A 14318-nucleotide genomic window follows, 5' to 3' on the forward strand; every position below is an offset into this window, starting at 1 on the left:
TGGTTTCTCCTTTGAGACTCAGCGTCCTCATTTATAGACTGATGGATCCCCTTGCAGGGCAACTAGAAGGAATCTTTGTAAGAATCCTTGAGAAGTGTTTGGCACAAGGGCTGGTTCCTAGTTAGAGCCTGAAAAAAAGTTTCCTATGCTAGGAAAAGTGAGAGCAAGTATAATAACAACAACAACAATAACTAAACATTGCTAGGAGCTATTAAATGTCAGAAACTGCCCTAAATTTAATTCATCACATCCTATGAATTAAGATCCTTGACTGTCTCCAGTTTAGAGATGACAAAACTGAGGCTCAGGAGGTTGTTCCTTGCCCTAGGTGCCCAGCCACTGAGTGGCAGAGCTGGGATCTGGCTTAAGAGATACGCAGGGAGAAACGGATGCCGACTCATAACGCTTCTCCTTCCCCATGTGGAACCAGCAAGCCGTCCTTCCCCCTTGTCCACCTTGGTCCCCATAGCCGGTCCGGCCCAGACGTGGCTCGGGGCCGTGGAGGTGGAAGGACGGGCCTTTTACTAGCCGGGGCTGGGAAGGGCGCAGGCACTGGGCACTGGGCGCGGGCGGGCGGCGGAGGCACGTACCCTTCTCAGGATAAATGTCTTCACTAAGGGTAAACCTAGTCCCTTTTCCACCATGGACTAATTGCGGGGGAAGGGGGAGAAAGGAGGGAAGGGGGCAGAGACGAGAAATCCAGGGGCGAAGATGGAGGGCGAGTGTGTGTGGGGTGAGCAAGGGAGGCGTGGAGGGGGCAGCGAGTGAGAGGGAGGAGAGACAAGAGAGAGAGAAACGTCAGCTGCAGACGGGCAGACGGACAGACGGACAGCTTCCCGCACCGGGGGACACCAGGGACACCAAAAGCAGCAGTGTGGACTGGGCACGAAGCTGAACGTAGAGGCCTGACGTCCAGGGAGGGCCAGGGCTGACTGGGGTGGGGAAAGGCGCCCCGGGGCCTGTAGGGCTTTGCTCCCTCCACCCTAGCCATTCCTTCCACTGCTGGGTCAGCGGCCGAAGTTCTCTCCCTTGTTCGCACAATTAAAGCCAATTTTGAAAAGTGGGGGTCCCTGGGGAGGAGAGCTAGTTGTGTCCCCCAGCCCCAGCTGCGGTGTGCGAGCTCAGTGAGGGACTGGAGACAGGCAAGAGAAGAGAGAACTAGAGAAATGGGAACTTCCTCTCCCTACACCCTCTCTAGGTTGGGGTCCTACCCATCCCTGGGGCCGTCAATCATTCCTTAGCCCCAGACAATACAGAAGTCTCCTCCTCCCCTTCAACCTTTCATCCAGAGGTCCTTTCCCTGGAGCTGCCAATCACTCATCCGCCGCAGGAAGTCAGAAGTCCCGCCCCTGCCAGAGCTGTCAATCACTCCTTGGGCGCCCCCACAGTAGAGGTCCCGCCCCCAAAGCTGTCAACTTTGTGTTCAGGTCGCGCCCCTAGAATCTGTCAATCACCTTGGTCTTTGACATTAGAGGTCCCTCCCCAAAGCTTTCAATCATCTCCTGGTCCTAAGACTCGTCACAGATTTCCCCAGACGTCAATCATCTCCTGGCCTGGTGACATAAGAGATCCCACCCCCACAAGCTGTGGATTTCATTGGTCAGTGACATCAAGCAGTTCACAAGATCCAAGCTGTCAATTTGCCATGATGTCACAGAAGAGATGAGCCAGTGGCAACTCGTGGCTGGGCTAGGCTGCCCTGTGTGGGAGGGCGGGTGTTGGCCTGGAGCTATCCTGGGGCCCCTTACCCTGGGCCGCCTGTGTCTGCACGAAGGTCTTAATGAGCAGGTCCGTGGCCTGCGTGTAGAGGGACAGGGCGTAGCGCAGGGACTGAAGGTCTGGGCTCTTCTCCAAGAAGGTCTTCTTGAGGCCCACACCGCCCGCGTGGAAGTATTGCTGTGGGCACAGGGTGGGGAAGGTGAGGCCAGAGGCACCCCCTATCAGGTCATTGTGGTGAGCCCCCATGCCCTGTCCTCCATCCCTCTGCTCTCTGCAGTGATGGAAGGGGTGATCTGGTGGTCTCCAAAACACCCAAGTCTGGTGCTGCTGCTCCCTACCTCCACTCCTGCCCCAGACCCTCTAGTGGGCTCTCAACACCCTCAGAATAACACTCATACCTCCAACCCCTCACTCGGCCCATTGTGGCTCTAACTGTGGTGCATCCTCTCTGCCTTCTCCCCAGCTGTCTTCCCTAGAACAAGCCTGCCTCAGTGAGCACTTACTGTGCTCACTGGTGGTAAGGCCCTCTCTGCCCCTACCCTGGCCCTTAGTCTTACCTGGCTCCTTGTCTTTCTTTGATCAAGGTTTCAAGGAGCTTTCCCTGACCCCCGCTCTTTAATATGTTGCCCAACTCCATTTCAACAAAACATTTTTTTTTTCAGGGTAGTTTTCATGCTTTTCATTTCCTGGAGACCACAGGCCCTTTCATGCCTCCATGTTCTTGCATGGGCTGGGCCTCTGCCTAGAATGCTGTTTGCTTTGCCTTATAAACTCCTATGCATTCCTCAAAACCTATCTTCCACATGTCTTCTTCCAGAAAGTCCTTGCTGCTCCCTCCCTGGGCTATGCCAGCTCCTGTCCTTCCTTCTACCACACTCTGACTCCACATGGCTGGAGACATCCATATCCACCTGTGCCCCCCAGCCTGGGGCTCCTCTGGGCCTTGCCAGAGGGTCATCAGAAAGTGTTTATAAATTGAATGAGTTAAGGTGGGTTCGAACCTAGGTCCATGTCCGCATCAGCCACACCTTCAGTCTGCCCCACCTGGGATAGGTAGGGGTGGAGCATCTCACCTTGATGGTGTCCAGGGCCAGCTCAACGACTGCACACTGCTTTGGGGTCAAGCTCTTGGCTTCCTCTCGTACCATGTGGTCCTGGATGGATGGAGAGAAGGGCCAGGTGGGTGGAGCAGGCCCTTCGTTAGGGATCTGCCAATCTATGGTACTAGTCCTTATAAAACTATAAGGAGTTAGATAGTGGTCTGACTTTTCATCATGGTGTCCCCAGCACCCAGGATGTAACAGGCACACATATTCAATAAATACTTGTTGAATAAATTATTTGCACCCTTCATCAAGCTGTACCTGAAGTTGAACCATGTACATCTTTCCAATACACCAGAACAAATAAATCGTGCTTAAGCCAGTCTGAGTAGTATTCCTGCCCCATGAACCTGCAAAGTGCGTTACTATTCTGGGACTTCTTCCCAAGGAATCCCCACCCTGATTTCCTGCCCCCACCCCTGGGCTCACCTTGAGTTTAGACAGCTGACCCAGCTCCTTGGCTGCATTGAAGATCATCTGAGTTCCCTGTGGGTAGGCAACAGACATAGCCAGGTAAGGGTGGGGTCCTCCAACCCAGTCCCCAAGCCCCTGCTGATACCCTAGCCCTGGACATCTTCTTGGTTCTTGTCCAAAGGCTCTGGGCAAGGCAATGGGTGTGTCCTGGACACACGTCTGGAGCCTCCCAGGAAATGCTGAGAGGTGGTGACTCTGTCCCCAGAAATCCCTGTTCTGTGGGGATGTTGTCCACCCTCCCACCTCCACCAGGACCCCAGGTTTTGGGGACAGAGAAGAGAAACAGAGAGAGAGAGAGCAGGCTGTGAGGGGCGGTGGGTGGGGGGAGCTCCAGATGGTGTTTGTAGGTGTGGGTGGGCCTTGCCAGCCCAAAGTCAGAGGGTCTTGAGGAAACTGTGGGATGGGCTCTAGTGAAACCCCCACTACTCGCAGGACCATTCCCTCTGTGGGAGGCATTTCCCAGTAATCTGGGGGGTCTGTTAGTCTGACCTTTTAAAGGAACAATCTTCCCCAACAACACACACCTTAATATACCCTTCCCCTGCCCTCCTCCCCAAACAGACACCGTCAGGATGGTGTCCTAGTTATTGTCCCAACAAGCTGAGTGGGGCAGGGTTCAAACACCAGCTCTGCTGTGTGGCCCTGGGCAAGTCACTTAACCTCTCTGAGCCTTAGTTTTGCCATCCAGATGAGGGAAATCATATCCATTTCAAGGTTTAGCTGTGCCTGTGTCTTTGTTCAATGGTTATTGCTACTAGCACTTGATCTAAAGGTCATGGGTAGTGCTGGGGGAGACAGGGTCCAGGCCTGGAAGTCCCATGTCCTGCCTCCTCCATCACTTTGCTGGGTGACCTGAGGTGTGTCCCAGACCCTTTCCGGGCCTCAGTTTCTTCCCCTGGCTAACAGGGGCACACCTTGGAGGATGGGGGCTGAGTATCAATGAAATAAGGAGTCCTGCATTACTGGGTCCTGAGCCTGTCTGGGGGTCCTGGGCAGGGAGGGAGACATTCACAGCTAGGAGATGTAGAACTAATTATGTGGACACTCTACCAGCTGACCCATGGAAGCCACTACGTGTGCTGTCACCATCCTGGCTGTCTTTGCTCTCTTATTCCTGGTCTGTGATTCCCCAAGGCTGTAATGAGGCACAGTTACTCAGGAGATCAGCTGCTTGAGCCTCAGGTTCCCCTGCCACCCCCTCCTCCCTGCCTGCTGCGCCCCCGCCTGCCACCCCTCACAAGCAAGCCAGACAGACAGAGGAAGAAGAGACCGACAGATGGGTTCACAGAACAACCCAGACGGCACGGACCACAGGGGTGGAAGGAGGCAGGGGGTGGGGTGGGGGTGAGGAGGCGCCAGACAGACAGTGAGAGGTCGGTCTTACATCTGAGTGGCTTGGCAGTTTCGCCCTGCCCTGTGAAGAGAATCAGGTGGAGGTCAGAGTTCAGGTGCTGGCTGGGAGGATAGTCAGTGGGACTTCCCTGCCCCCTCAAAGCATAGTCCCACCCCCCTGCCCAAGAGCTCCCTCCCAGGTCCTGGGTCTAATGATGAGGTCCCTCCCCAGCTAAGCACTTTCCCTTGTCCCTCGGTGTGGGGTTGGGGCCAGGCTCCTGGACTGCCATGCCAAGAGCCTAGAACCAGCCCATCACCTTGGGACAGATGCCCGGTCCCATAGTCAGCCTGTCCCAGGGTGGGGCACCTTGGGGAAGGGGAGAAGAGACAGAGCTTGAGGCCTATTGTCTCCCAACTCCCAAGACCTTATCCCGGCAGGCCTGACTCTAAAAGAAACATGCTAACAGGTATCACAAGTTCGCTCAACACACGGACACTCAGGCACATCCATGAGTGTGCAGAAAGTTTATGCACACACACACCCAAGTTGACATACAAAGACACACACTTGCAGAAGTCAAATGCTAAGATATACATGTGCATTCCTAAATACTTGCACGTGTGTGCACAGTCATCCCCACCCACACACAATCTCCCCCTCCCACAGATGCACATGCATGTGTATGGTGCCTGGCACCTTGAAGGTGGCTGGATGACTGCGTAAGGAAGTCCTACAATCCACATTCATAAAGTGGAGACCTCACTTGTGTGCACAAAGGTATGAGAGCTCCCACACAAGTGCACAGCAATGGCACTGTTTGTGTGTTGCTACAGCTCCCATCTCTTTAGAGTATACAACCATTAGAACACAAAAATCTGCATAAAAAACAACACATGTCTCATCCCAGGACAATGGTTCAGTGTCTGGGCCCTTCTCAAAGCCACAGGATTTCAGCTGAGCGCAGGCCTGGGGTAAGCTCCTTGCGTGTTGTCCTGAGAGGGCAGGAGCCTACGTGCACACATCAGCTCACAGGTGTACACACACCGTAAGCCTGTCCCTGGGGAATTGCCTCATCTCTGCATCCTGGTTGTAAGGGTGCCAATTAGGACCCCTTCCTCCCCTCCTCATGACCCCAGCTGACCGTCTTGGCCACGCACACGGACACACATGCACACATAAGCCCAGACACCAGGGCTCGGGGCCTCAGCACCACAAGGCCCTCATTACCTTTTCTAATCCCTTGCCATGTTTTCTCAAGAGGGTGCCCTGCAGAGACAATGTCACAGGGTGATCAGCCTGGCAAGCCATGGGGGGCGGCGTGGGGTGATCACGCAGGTACTCGTGGGGACCGGGGTGAGGGGCATCTGCGCTGCACAAGGGGCTGGTGACTGGGTTGCACGGGGATGTGTGTGTGTGTGTATCTTAACGACTGACTGTTAAAACATGTGAGGGAATCGAAAAGACAAGAAAGACAGGAGAAATAGAAATACAGAGCCAGAGAAAAAGGAGAGAAGTCGCTACCAAAATATAACCATTTACATTTGTTTTCTACATGAGGCGCTTGGTTCTTGGGTGAATAGGAAAGCAAACAGTTCCATATTCAGACAGACCTGACTTTGCATACTGACTCTGGCATCAATTTACTATGAGAGTAAATGACTCCTCCCAAGTCTCAGCTTTCCTCATCAGCAAAACGGGAACAATAAAATCCACCTTTCTCTAAAGGCTCATGAGGGTGAGCTGAAATTTCGCGCAGCTGAGAGAGGGTCTGGCATACAGGGAATCATCAGTAACATAAGCTCTCTTTGCTTCCTGCCCACCAGTGCACTGTCTGGCTGGGTGCGTTGCCCCCAGATGGTCGCGGCTGAAGACCCACGCTGAAGCCGCCAAGAGATGAGATGAACTCCTGTAAACTTTTGACAAGATTAAATATTGTAAAAGCTTTGTATCTCCCACAAAGAGGGGGACCCTAAAGTGGTTTTTACTGCTTTCTGCCCTGGCATGTGTCCACATACTACCCCCTCCCCACCCCCACCATAACAGCGTTAGCGCTCATGTAGTGACGGCTGCCTCCGCTGGTCATGGAGATGAGCACTTTAATGCATTGTCCCATTCGGTCTTGATAATAGCACTCTGCCAGTTGCTACAATTAACCACTTTTTCCAGACGAAGAGACAGAGGTTGGAAGGTGAAGTGACTTTCCAAGGTCGCAGAGAGAGAGAAAGAGAGAGCGGCTGGGCTGGGACCTGACATCAAGTCTACCTGACACCAAATCCATCTCCCTCCTGGGTGCTTGGGTTTATGAGCAGTGAGAGTGGGGTGGGTAGGGGTGGTGGAAGGCCTGCCCTGAGCAGCTAAGTAGTGTCCTGGGTGGTGAACCCAAAGGGGAGATTAGAGGGGCTGTGTTGACTTTGAACTTCCTAGTTTCCAGGAGAGATCCTGACACCCTAATGGCGTCTGAGAGTTGTGGGGTTATCTCAACAAAAAGACCAGGGCAGATGTGAAGGTGGTAGGCCTGGGGTTTGGGAACCTGGAGGTGCTGCCTCCATACTTATAATGGGGTGGGGGGGTGGGGGGGGCCTCCCTCCCTCCCAGCCCCACCCCCTCCCCATGCTCCACCCCAGACAGACACAGGCACATCTAGGCAGGGGGTGGGACAGTGTGCGGGGCAGTGGGTGAGGAGGGGGCACTGGGTGGGGGGACTGTGGCCACACAGTGGGCTGAGTCCAGACATAGAGCGGACGGACGGACAGACAGACAGAAGGGACTCTACTTACGATCATCTGTCAGCCGTGATGGGGGCCGGGTGGTAGGGAGGGGGGAATAAGTCACCATGAGTCTCCGGGGAAGGCCAGGGAGAGGGCGGGGAAGGCACAGAGGGGTGAACCCCGTGCCCTAGCCCAGCCTGGATGAGGCAGGGTCGGCTGCGGGAGGGCCAAACCTCCTACACCATTGTTGCCTCTCTGGGAGACCCCACCCACCCTCCCCAAGCCTCCCACGTCCACCCAGGAGTGTCCTCCCACTTGGTGCTGAGCCATCAGCAACCCACATGTCAAGGTGTCCAGGCCCTGAATGCCTCCCTGGAGGGATCCATGCCCAGCCACACCCCTCCACAGATGTCATGGTACCCCATTCCCACCCGGCAGCCTAATCCCTGGGGATTACCCTCTCTAGGCTGTTCCCAAAAGGGAAACTCTTGTTCTATTCATCTTTGATCTTTGAGGTCCATGGTGTCTCCCTTCCTTGTCTCTTGATTGACCCCCTAAAGGGCCTCTGATAAACTCAGAGACCCCTATGACTTGTGTACCCCATAGGTGGTCTTGAGCCCTTAGCCGACTTGTTTTCTGGATGACCTCTGACCTCTGAATGACCTCTTACTCATGTGACCTCTAAATTCCATACATGTCATTTGACTCTACTTGACCTCTTTGACCCTTTGATGACTTTTGACCCATGTGTAACCTCTCTGGTTTTCGGCCTCATTGATCTCTGGTGGCTTCTAAGACCCCCGGATGACTCTTATGCCTGGACAACCTCTGAGTCCCAATGCCTTTAGCACCAAGCTCTCTGGGCTCCCACAGGGGAGGTGGCCCAGGCATCCCCTCTGACCCCTGTGGGCCTCACCGTCTGGTCGGTGAGGGGTGGCAGGACGATGGTCTTCTCCATGGTGTTCATGACCAGCTTCCACAGCTCCTTCAGTACCCTTTTCAGCACTGTCTTCTCGCAGATTTTGGCAAAGAGAGTCAGGCTGGGGATGAGGGGCAGGTATGAGAGAGAGCCCAGCTGTCCCTGACCTGTGGAACCAGGCCCTCCCCCTCAACAGATGGGCAAAGTGGGAAAGCATCCCATGGACATGCCAGAGGGCTCAGAGCCTGTACAGGGGCCTTGGGTAGTCCGATGGAGCTACGATGTGAGAGAAAATGGTGGCTGGAAAGCACAGCAGTGGCCAGACAGGAAAGGGCCGCAAAGTCTGGGAGGAAGGCCTGAGCCTTAGCATGAGGGCAATGGGGAACTATGGGGTATTTGAGAGAGAGAGAAAGACAGATCCTACTGTTTGAAAAAATAGAGTGGGGATAAACTGGATTAGAAGGCAGCATGGAGAATAGGGACTGTGAGGAGGCTGGGGCCATGCTCAAGAGGAAGAGGAAGCAAATTATAGGAAAAGGGCAGACTCGAGAGGGAAGACAAAGAATTCATGGTTGGATGTTTGAGGCAATCTACCATGATTCATCCAGCAACTGAACCCCCCACCCACTGAACCATCCCTCCCCCAACCTTCTTTAACCCTCCTTCCATCTATTTTTCCTTCTTTCCTTCCTTTCTCCCTCCCTCTCCCCCTCTCTTCCTTCCTTCCATACATCCAACTTTCTAACCATTCATCATCAACCTTTCTTCTGCCCTCTCCCCCCCTTCCTTCCATCCATCCTCCCATCTACACTTCCATCGATTTATCCTAATTCTCATCCATCCATCCATCCATCCATCCATCCATCCAGTTATTCATCCAGCCAAATACCCAACCATCCACCCATTCATCCATCATTCCATTTGTTCATCCATGCATCCTTTCATCCACCTTTCCTCCATCTAGCCTTCTAGCATTTATCTTTTAATCTACCCATCTATCCACCTCCCCAACCCTTATGTCATCCATTTATCGGTACAAATACTTACTCACCAATCCCTCCAATGATTTACCCACACATCTTTCCATCCCTTCATTGTCTCCACCCACCCACTCATCCAAGTCATTCAACCGTCACCCAGCAAGCATGCCCAAGCACTCTCTCCTGGCCTGTGCCCAGTCTCTGAGGGCCCTCCCATGGCCTCTCCCTCACCAGCCCAGTCTACTCAGCCTGGCTCACTTGCTGTCTAGCAGGTCCATGATGGGCTGTAGCACATTGTCAGCATCCTGGGCCACGCTGCTGCAGGCACTGGCTGGCACATTGCCGGTGCCCTTCACCTGGCTAAGTATGTCGCCCATCTGTTTGACACACTCCTCAATGTGAGGCTGGAAGCTGAGGGCAAAGAGGGGAGGAGCTCAGACCAGACTTCTAGACTCTGGAGAAAGGGCCAGGTGAGGCCATAAATGCTGATCTGTGGACCTTGACCTTTTATCATCAGCATCAGGGAGCCATGGCATATAACTGAGGAGGGGGCATTCATAATAGTAGAATCTGGGCCTGGGCTAAGACATTTACCATTTTATCACACAGTCCTACTCAGGTACTATTATCATCCCTACTTTACAGATGAATAAACTAAGGCTCAGAGAAGTTAAGACTCACCCAAGGCCACACAGCTAGTAAGCAGTGAAGCCATGATTGAACTCAACTTCATCTAACTCCAAGCCTGAGCTCTTCACCACTACATTTGCTGAGTCTCTGGACGCCCCAGGCTCAGAGGTCTGGAAGCTGCCCCCTCCCCCTGCTCCCAGCCCTGGAGGTGCCCCCACCTGGTAGCAAATACCCGGCTGAGTTCATCCAAGACGTTGTTAAGTTTCACCTGAAGCTCTTTTAAGATGTCACTGGCCTCAGCATCCAGCTAAGGAAGGGGAAGGGACATCTGTCAGGTCAGGTTTACAGAGCACCCATGTGTCTGGAGCATTTTCCCACCCAACTCAGGGAAAGGGTCCCCAAGGGGCTGAGGAGGAAACAGAGACACAGGCAGTGAAGCTGCTTGCTGGGGTTTAAGGGAGTGGCTGCACTGGAATTCATCAGGTATGAGCTCTGGGGCCTACAGGGGCGGGGGTGGTCATCACCCTGCTTGGCCCCACCTCACCTCCTTGCCTCCCATGGCTTCAAACATCTTCTCTAGCTGAACTCGCAGCTGCTGAGTGTTGTTCATAAGAATACAGGGCTGGGGATGGGAACAAAGCAGGGAATCAGGGTTCAGGACCCCTCACTAGGGTCTCTTCCACCCACCAGCAGGGACCCTGGATGGTTTCAGGGTCTGGGTCTGGAGAGAGCTGGGGTCCCACAAGGTCATCTGAGAATGGATATTCCTGGGAGTGTCGAGGAGGGTGGCAGAGGGAAGGATGACCCAAGGAAGGGGAGTTCTAGTCAGATACCCACGTACTCCTACATGGGTTCAAAGCTTTGCATGCTCATGTACATACACCCTGAAGGTTTCATTTGCCACAACCAGACAGTGACACACTAAGGGCATGTCCCTTCACCTCCAGATCCCCCAAGACATACACAGTCAGACACACACAGTTGGACACACATGCAAACATAGGTCTTAGAGCCCAGGGAAGGATGAAGCCCCAGGGCTGCAGAATGGGGTTGGGAGGGAGGACAGGGGCCCCGCAGGTCACCACTTTCTCCTTCTCCTTGGAGCAGTAGGAGGCGAAGTCCTTGATGATGATGTCCGCGTACTGAAGGAGCACATTACTGATGGTCTGGGTAGGACACAGAGGGTGGTTAAAGGGAGGGCTGGAGCTAGATGGGCCCATCAAGAGCCACCAGTGAAATGAGGGGTAAACTCAAACCCACTTTAGTGCCTAAAATGGACCACTGGGCTGGGTGAATTCTCTACCCAGGAAGGCCATCATAATCAAGGGAGACACCACCACTTGAAGACAATTATTTTATGTAGATTCAGCTCTTTTTCAGAGCAATCAATCATCATGTTAACCCAGCCCCAACCACGAACATTATCTGATCCCAAATCAAATCTTAATTCCTACTGCATTCCCCAACTTCATGCCAGCCTAAAACAAATCCAATTGAACCTAATCCCAGTCCAATGACCTCAACCTCCAAACTCCCCCAGGGCTCACTCAAATTCTACATAACCCTGAACACTCACTCTAATGATACCAAATCAAATCCCAATCCTACCAGGAACTCTAAACCCAACCCCAAACTCAACCCCATCCCCAACCTTAACTCCAGCTCCAAATCAACTCCAACTTTAACTACAACCCTGACCTCAACCCCAACCTGAACTCAGATGCTGTCCCCAACTTACAACTCTGACCTCTATGGGAGAACCAACCCCAACACTGACTTCAACCCCAACCTCAGTCCCAGTGTATCACCAATCCCAAATTTTACCTCAAACTCAACTTCAGCTTCAATCTTGACCTCAACCTCAACCCATGCCCCAATCCCAACCTTGACTCCAATCTTAATGACATCACCAACTCCAACCTCAACGCAAACCCTGTCCCCAACCACACTTTAACCTCTATGGCATGACCAACTCCAATAGTGGTTTGGGTTGGTTTTTCCACTGGCCCCAAACCCAACCTCAGTCCCAATGATATCACCAACCCCAACTTTGACATCAATCCCAGCCTCAACTCTGCCTCAATCTTGACCCTAAGGCTAACTCATCCCCGACCTGGACCCCATCTCCGACCTCACCCGTACTCCCGCACCTTGGCAAACCGCCTCATGTAGTGCCCCACAATCTGGGGGTCAGGGCACTCAAGCTTCTTGATAATCTCAAAGCTCTGGTTAAGCTGGGAGAAGACGTCCACCACGGAGCAAGAGAACAGGGCATGCTCTGAGGTCTGCTGGAACTGCAGGGGAAGGGAGACCAGGAGAGAGAGGGGTCAGAGCCAGACAGTCCCCAGAGCCCAATCCCCCACTCTCCATGAGGAGAACCAGAGACTGACTGTCCTGGGGTGAGATGGATAGTATGTGAGGTTGACTTACAGTCAGACACAGAGGCCACAGGGGGAGGGGAGGTGGGGTCAGGCTTGATAAACTCACATTCATTTGTTGAATGAACAAAAGGCTTTAAACACCATGAATAAGACAAAGATTATGGACACCCTCCAGAGACTGGCCTCATCCTAATGGCAGTTTTTGCCCCCAAATTGTATCTCAATGGACCACAGAGGGAGCAAATCCACTGTGGTCAGATTGGGAGCTTGGCGGTGGGTAAGCCTTCTCACCCCATCCTTCTTGTCTCGCTCCAGGGCCCCGTGCAAGAAATCTCGGGACACCTCCTCATTCTCGTCCAGCCACTGGATGACGAAAGGCTCAAACCACCTGGAACGGAGAGCTGGGGTGGGACCCTGCTATCTCTTGTCCCCATAATCCTCTGCTTGAACACACCCTGTGGCCTTGGGTGGTCACTCCTCTGATCCCCTACCCCACCAGGCCTTGGCTTCTTTACCCATGAAATTGACCAAGTGACCACTGTCAGGGCAAGGCCTAGACACGCGGTTGGTTGATAAACTGACATGGGCAAATAAGTTTACTCTGAGATCCCAACACAGCATAGTAGGTCCTCAGTAAATGGTGGCCACCAACCCACTCTCTACTACAGCTTGTGTGTCAGATATTCCAAGTTCAAATCTATCTCCATCACTTATTGGATGTTGCCTTGGGAAAATCCTTTAGCATTTAACCCTATATTTCTTCATCCACAAAATGGGAATTATGATGTTCCCATCTCATAGAACTGTCTAAAGAATTAAATGAGAATATATACAAGGGACTTCTTAGTACAGTTCCTGATACTTATGATTATTAATTATTTGGCTATAGGAGTCTTTAGGCCAATGACCAAGAATGGAGAACACTGGGTTTGAGCCCCACCTCTGCTCCTGATGCCCAGGGAACACTAAGTAGTGAGCCCTCCTCTTTGGGCCTCAGTCTAGTGTCAGCACTATAGTTCTGGCTTGGGTTCTGGGCAGGAGGCTTACGCAGGGTACTCCGGCACTCGGTCCTTGAAAGCAGGAAGCTCTGCCACATACTCATTGTAGAGCCACTTGACCTTGAAGTGGAGGTTCATGTAGTCGGCACTCTTGCACAAGCGATGCTTGTCATGCTCTGGAGCAGGGAACAGGGGGGAGTGGCTCAGCAGGAAGGGTCTGCCACCCTCTGTCTTGGCAGTGCCCACTCTGGCCATCACTGGTATTCGAGCTCAGGCATGATGGGGCAGGGAACTCACAGTCCTGGAGAAGACACTGAGACACAGCTATCTGCTGTAACCAGGCCGGGAGACGCAGAGGTGGGGGACTCACCCTCCATGGCATACTTCATATCCTGGGCAAACAGGTTCCACATCACTTCAGCACTGATTTTACCCACATTCAGCTCCTGGGGAAACCTGGCAAAAGTTAGGGTACAGGAACTTGACAGTCAGAAGGCAGATGGCACAGGCTGTTTTGGCTTTCCCCATCAAAGGGTAGGGAAGAGGGATCTATATTCAAGTTCCCTCATAGCCACCAACTTGCACAAGTGATGCTTGTCAAGGCTGAATGACTCTGCCCTGAGGCTCTGCTTCTCCTGAGTTTCCACCCACACATCCCTCCATCCCTTCATCCCTTAATTTACCCCTTTACCCATCCATATACCCATCCATTCACCCACCCATCTGTTTATGTTTGCAAGTTATGCTATATTTCACCCAGGCACAGCCACACCCACAATTGCTCCCACATACACAACACTTTAGGTGCAATAGACATTATTGCCTTTACACATAAGACAAAACTGTGTACACACATACATGATGACTTCCAAATAATTAACTACATAGACACACAACTCACTGGTTGAGGCAGGGAGTGTAGGAATTCTTGTCTTCCTCAATGATGGACACTATGAGAGTGATCAGCTTGGACCAGAAGTCGAGGTTCTTGATGCTGGGTCCCTGTTCCTCTGGGGGAACTTCCCCCTTCTTGGCCTGGTGGGGCAGTGGAGATATTGGCCACAAGGGGTCAA

At 52.9% G+C, this 14318-nt stretch overlaps 1 protein-coding gene across 11 annotated transcripts in view; it reads right to left on the reverse strand.

Moving 5' to 3' along the window:
• UNC13A (unc-13 homolog A) overlaps window positions 1–14318 on the reverse strand; it is a 57802-nt gene that overhangs the window by 8008 nt on the left and 35476 nt on the right. For 3 of the 11 annotated variants that reach the window (XM_045853093.1, XM_045853090.1, XM_045853100.1), the window contains 17 exons: window positions 14147–14280; window positions 13616–13701; window positions 13295–13421; window positions 12539–12635; window positions 12017–12160; window positions 10949–11032; window positions 10411–10488; window positions 10085–10173; window positions 9495–9647; window positions 8254–8377; window positions 7407–7412; window positions 5857–5895; window positions 4681–4710; window positions 3252–3308; window positions 2793–2873; window positions 1749–1896; window positions 591–647 (listed from right to left, as the gene is read on the reverse strand). In XM_045853093.1, the coding sequence (XP_045709049.1) occupies window positions 591–647; window positions 1749–1896; window positions 2793–2873; window positions 3252–3308; window positions 4681–4710; window positions 5857–5895; window positions 7407–7412; window positions 8254–8377; window positions 9495–9647; window positions 10085–10173; window positions 10411–10488; window positions 10949–11032; window positions 12017–12160; window positions 12539–12635; window positions 13295–13421; window positions 13616–13701; window positions 14147–14280 (1534 nt within the window). The remainder of the gene's footprint in view (window positions 1–590; window positions 648–1748; window positions 1897–2792; window positions 2874–3251; window positions 3309–4680; window positions 4711–5856; window positions 5896–7406; window positions 7413–8253; window positions 8378–9494; window positions 9648–10084; window positions 10174–10410; window positions 10489–10948; window positions 11033–12016; window positions 12161–12538; window positions 12636–13294; window positions 13422–13615; window positions 13702–14146; window positions 14281–14318) is intronic. The other 8 variants (XM_045853091.1, XM_045853092.1, XM_045853094.1 and 5 more) reach the window with 8 other exon arrangements.

This window comes from Phyllostomus hastatus, unplaced genomic scaffold (genome assembly GCF_019186645.2).
Source record: "Phyllostomus hastatus isolate PE091 unplaced genomic scaffold, TTU_PhHast_1.1 phas_contig_98, whole genome shotgun sequence".
Lineage (NCBI taxonomy): Eukaryota > Metazoa > Chordata > Mammalia > Chiroptera > Phyllostomidae > Phyllostomus > Phyllostomus hastatus.